At 48.4% G+C, this 3,012-nt stretch overlaps 1 protein-coding gene across 1 annotated transcript; it reads right to left on the reverse strand.

Annotated features, from left to right (window-relative positions):
• Positions 1 to 547: 547 nt before the first annotated feature.
• LOC118756961 lies at positions 548 to 2,761 on the reverse strand. The gene has a single exon (XM_036491691.1). It carries the CDS (start codon positions 2,759 to 2,761, stop codon positions 548 to 550), a length of 2,214 nt encoding a protein of 737 aa, XP_036347584.1.
• Positions 2,762 to 3,012: the final 251 nt, after the last annotated feature.

Below are 3,012 nucleotides of genomic sequence, written 5' to 3' on the forward strand. Positions count from 1 at the left end.
TCCGCTCGCCAGATTCGCTGTAGCCAAATTTTCGAGAGTATAGTGCACGGCACGATTAGCCCGAGTGGGTCGAAAACTTTACTCGAATCTGAGAGAAAAACTCTTTTCGTGAGAATTGCAGGCAGTGGGGTCAAATTCGCTGCAATCGATAAACAATCGTCGCTTGTGTTCCAAATGATTCCTAGGGTGCGTACTTCATCGCCGTCAGCTAACAGATGTGAAATGTGCTTTGACGCATGCGGTATTTTCTCCCTAAGCTCGTCGCAATTTGTGGCCCACTTCCGTAATTCGAAGCCAGCGTTAGACAGAACTATGGTAACGTCATTTTGTAGCTTCATAAGGTTGTCGACAGAAAATGAGCCTGTGAGAAGATCATCCATGTAGAAGTCGCGCATGATGACAACAGTTGCTTCTTTGTGCGCTTCGATGGCATCCAAAGCGGATTGGTGCAGAGATCGTACGGCCAAGTGGGAAGCTGCGGCGACGCCGTAGGTTACGCGAAGCATGCGATAGTCCCGAATAGGTTCGGTTGGGTCGTCACGCCAAACTATGCGTTGGTAGTCCACATCTTGTTCTGCCACGTATACCTGTCGATACTTTTTTCGACATCGGCCATTATTGCATAACGATGAGTCCGGAACCGCACCATTATAGAAAACAGATCCTCTTGTAATTGCGGGCCTATCATTAGTGCATCGTTGAGCGAGAAACCGGATGTGGTTTTACATGAGGCGTTGAACACCACTCTCAGTTTAGTGGTGGAGCTGGTGTTCTTTACTACAGCGTGGTGTGGCATGTAGTAACCTTTATGCGGTTGAGCGTTGCCTACGAGCTCCATGTGGCCCATATTTAAAAGCTCCTGCATAAATTCTGCGTATTGACGGCGTAGCTCCTCATCAACAGCGAAACGTTTTTCCATTCTTAGCAGACTTCTTACGGATATGTTTCTCGACTCACCTAAAGGCACGGATTCCTTTAACGGTAGGCGTACGCTGTAACGCCCGTCTTCAGCGCGGCGACAATGCTTGCGAAAATGCCCTTCACAAGCGTCCTCTTTGACAGTTAAGTATCGCTTGGGGGGAAACTCTTCGAGCTCCCAAAACTTACTCACCATTCGGATGAGTTGCACATCACAGTGCAAGGATAAAACTCCCGCACTTGAGCTGGATGAACGCATGGCCTTTCCGAAAAGTACCCAACCGAAAACTGAGTTTTGCGCCATGGGTGTGTCAGGTGGCCCTTTGCAGAGACCGGTTAACAGGAATTTATCCATCTCATCCATCCCTATTAACACATCAATAGGACCAGGTTTGGCGTAATGCTGATCAGCAAGAGCAAGATTTCGTAAGTGCGGCCAAGACGACATCTGTACACAAACGCTGGGAAGATCGTTTGTAATCTTCGATAAAATAAGCGAGTTGATTGTGAAATGCTGGTCAAGAGATCGGGGCGCAAGTGAAAGAATAGTCTCACCCTTAACTTTACCGCCATCTGTTGAACCAATACCTGTGACATGAGCTGCCGAAGGTTTCCTTTGTAGACGGAGGCGTTGAATACAGGCCTCTGTCACGAAGGATGCATGTGAGCCGTTGTCAAACAACACCCGAGCAGGTTGCCATCGCCCTGCATGATCTTGCAAATATATTTCTGCGGTTGCCAATAAAATGGCCTTGTCGGCTTCAGCGACGTGAGATGCTACGCAACCAGAATGCGGTACATCCGAGCTAGCATTATGTATACGCGCCGTAGTAGAGTCATCGATTTTAGATGACGTAGTCGATTGTTGCACAAGTAGATTGCCTTGCTGCTTTACGAACGGAGAAGCGTGTACATTCAGCTCATCGCTGGTCGTGTCATCTTCGCGGCAGCCGTGTAGTAATGTATGATGACGACGACGGCATATGTTACAAGTTGATAAACTGCGACATTTTGCTTGAAAGTGGCCTTTGCTCAGACAGTTGAGACAAACGTTATGTTTCTTGACCAATGCAAACCGGGCAGCAGCATTTAATTTACGGAAAGTTGGGCAGGCGTAAATTTTGTGTTTGGCGTTGCAATGGAAACATGAGGGTGAACTGGCTCCTGCATCAACCAGGTTGGATGAGGAGGTGTGTTGCTCACCAATCGCATGGAGCACGTTTGTTGTAGTCTTCGCCGCAGTTTTGCTGAGCTGGCGCGCTCCTTGCGCTGAGATTGACAGCGCACCACTCGTCGGTACCATCTCTAGCGAACGCGCACGTGTTTCCAAAAACTCGACCAACTCTTCAAAAGTAGGTAAAACATCCCTCACCAATGACAGCTCCCATTGTTTCCGGGTTTCGTAAGCCAACTTCGAAACGGTAAGGTGGACAAGCCAATCGTCCCAAAACTGCACAGGCCGACCTAAAGCACGTAGCGAGCCAACGTGTTGCATGGTAGCGTTTAAAACTTGCTTAATGGCCTTACCAGTATCTCCAGATGCCTTTTCAATTGCAAAAATTGCTTTGAAGTGACCATCAACCATGACACGCAAAACCTTGTAACGCGTGGTGAGTAGATCCCACGCAGCATTGTAGTTGCCATCACAAATCTGTAGACTGCTTACAAGTTGGAGCGCCTCACCTTGAAGACAATTGCGCAAATAATGCAATTTTTGACTAGCAGACAAACTCGCGTTCGTGTGTACGAGCGACTGGAACGCGTCGAAAAAGGCTAACCAATTTGTAGGGTCTCCACTGAACGTCGGCAGCTGTAACTTGGGCAGTTGAACTGGCGAGGACATGAAACCTGTTGATGTGGAAGGGCGCGGTTGCTCAGGGCTTCCGATGAGGCGTTTAAAATTCGCCTTTGCTGTGATGTACCACTCTTCTGCCTGCGTGCGTGATTGCTCTTCAACCGGCGCACTTTCTTCGCCGCACAACAACTCTACTTCTTGTTGAGCGTCAGCGAATCTGACCCACTGCTCCTCGAGAAGCTGAAGATACGTTTCTACTGCTTCTTTGTCCAATGCCAACGCATCATTTTTGCTGATTA

This window comes from Rhagoletis pomonella, unplaced genomic scaffold, assembly GCF_013731165.1.
Source record: "Rhagoletis pomonella isolate Grant_MI unplaced genomic scaffold, Rhpom_1.0 Rhpom_scaffold_00002, whole genome shotgun sequence".
Taxonomy (NCBI): domain Eukaryota; kingdom Metazoa; phylum Arthropoda; class Insecta; order Diptera; family Tephritidae; genus Rhagoletis; species Rhagoletis pomonella.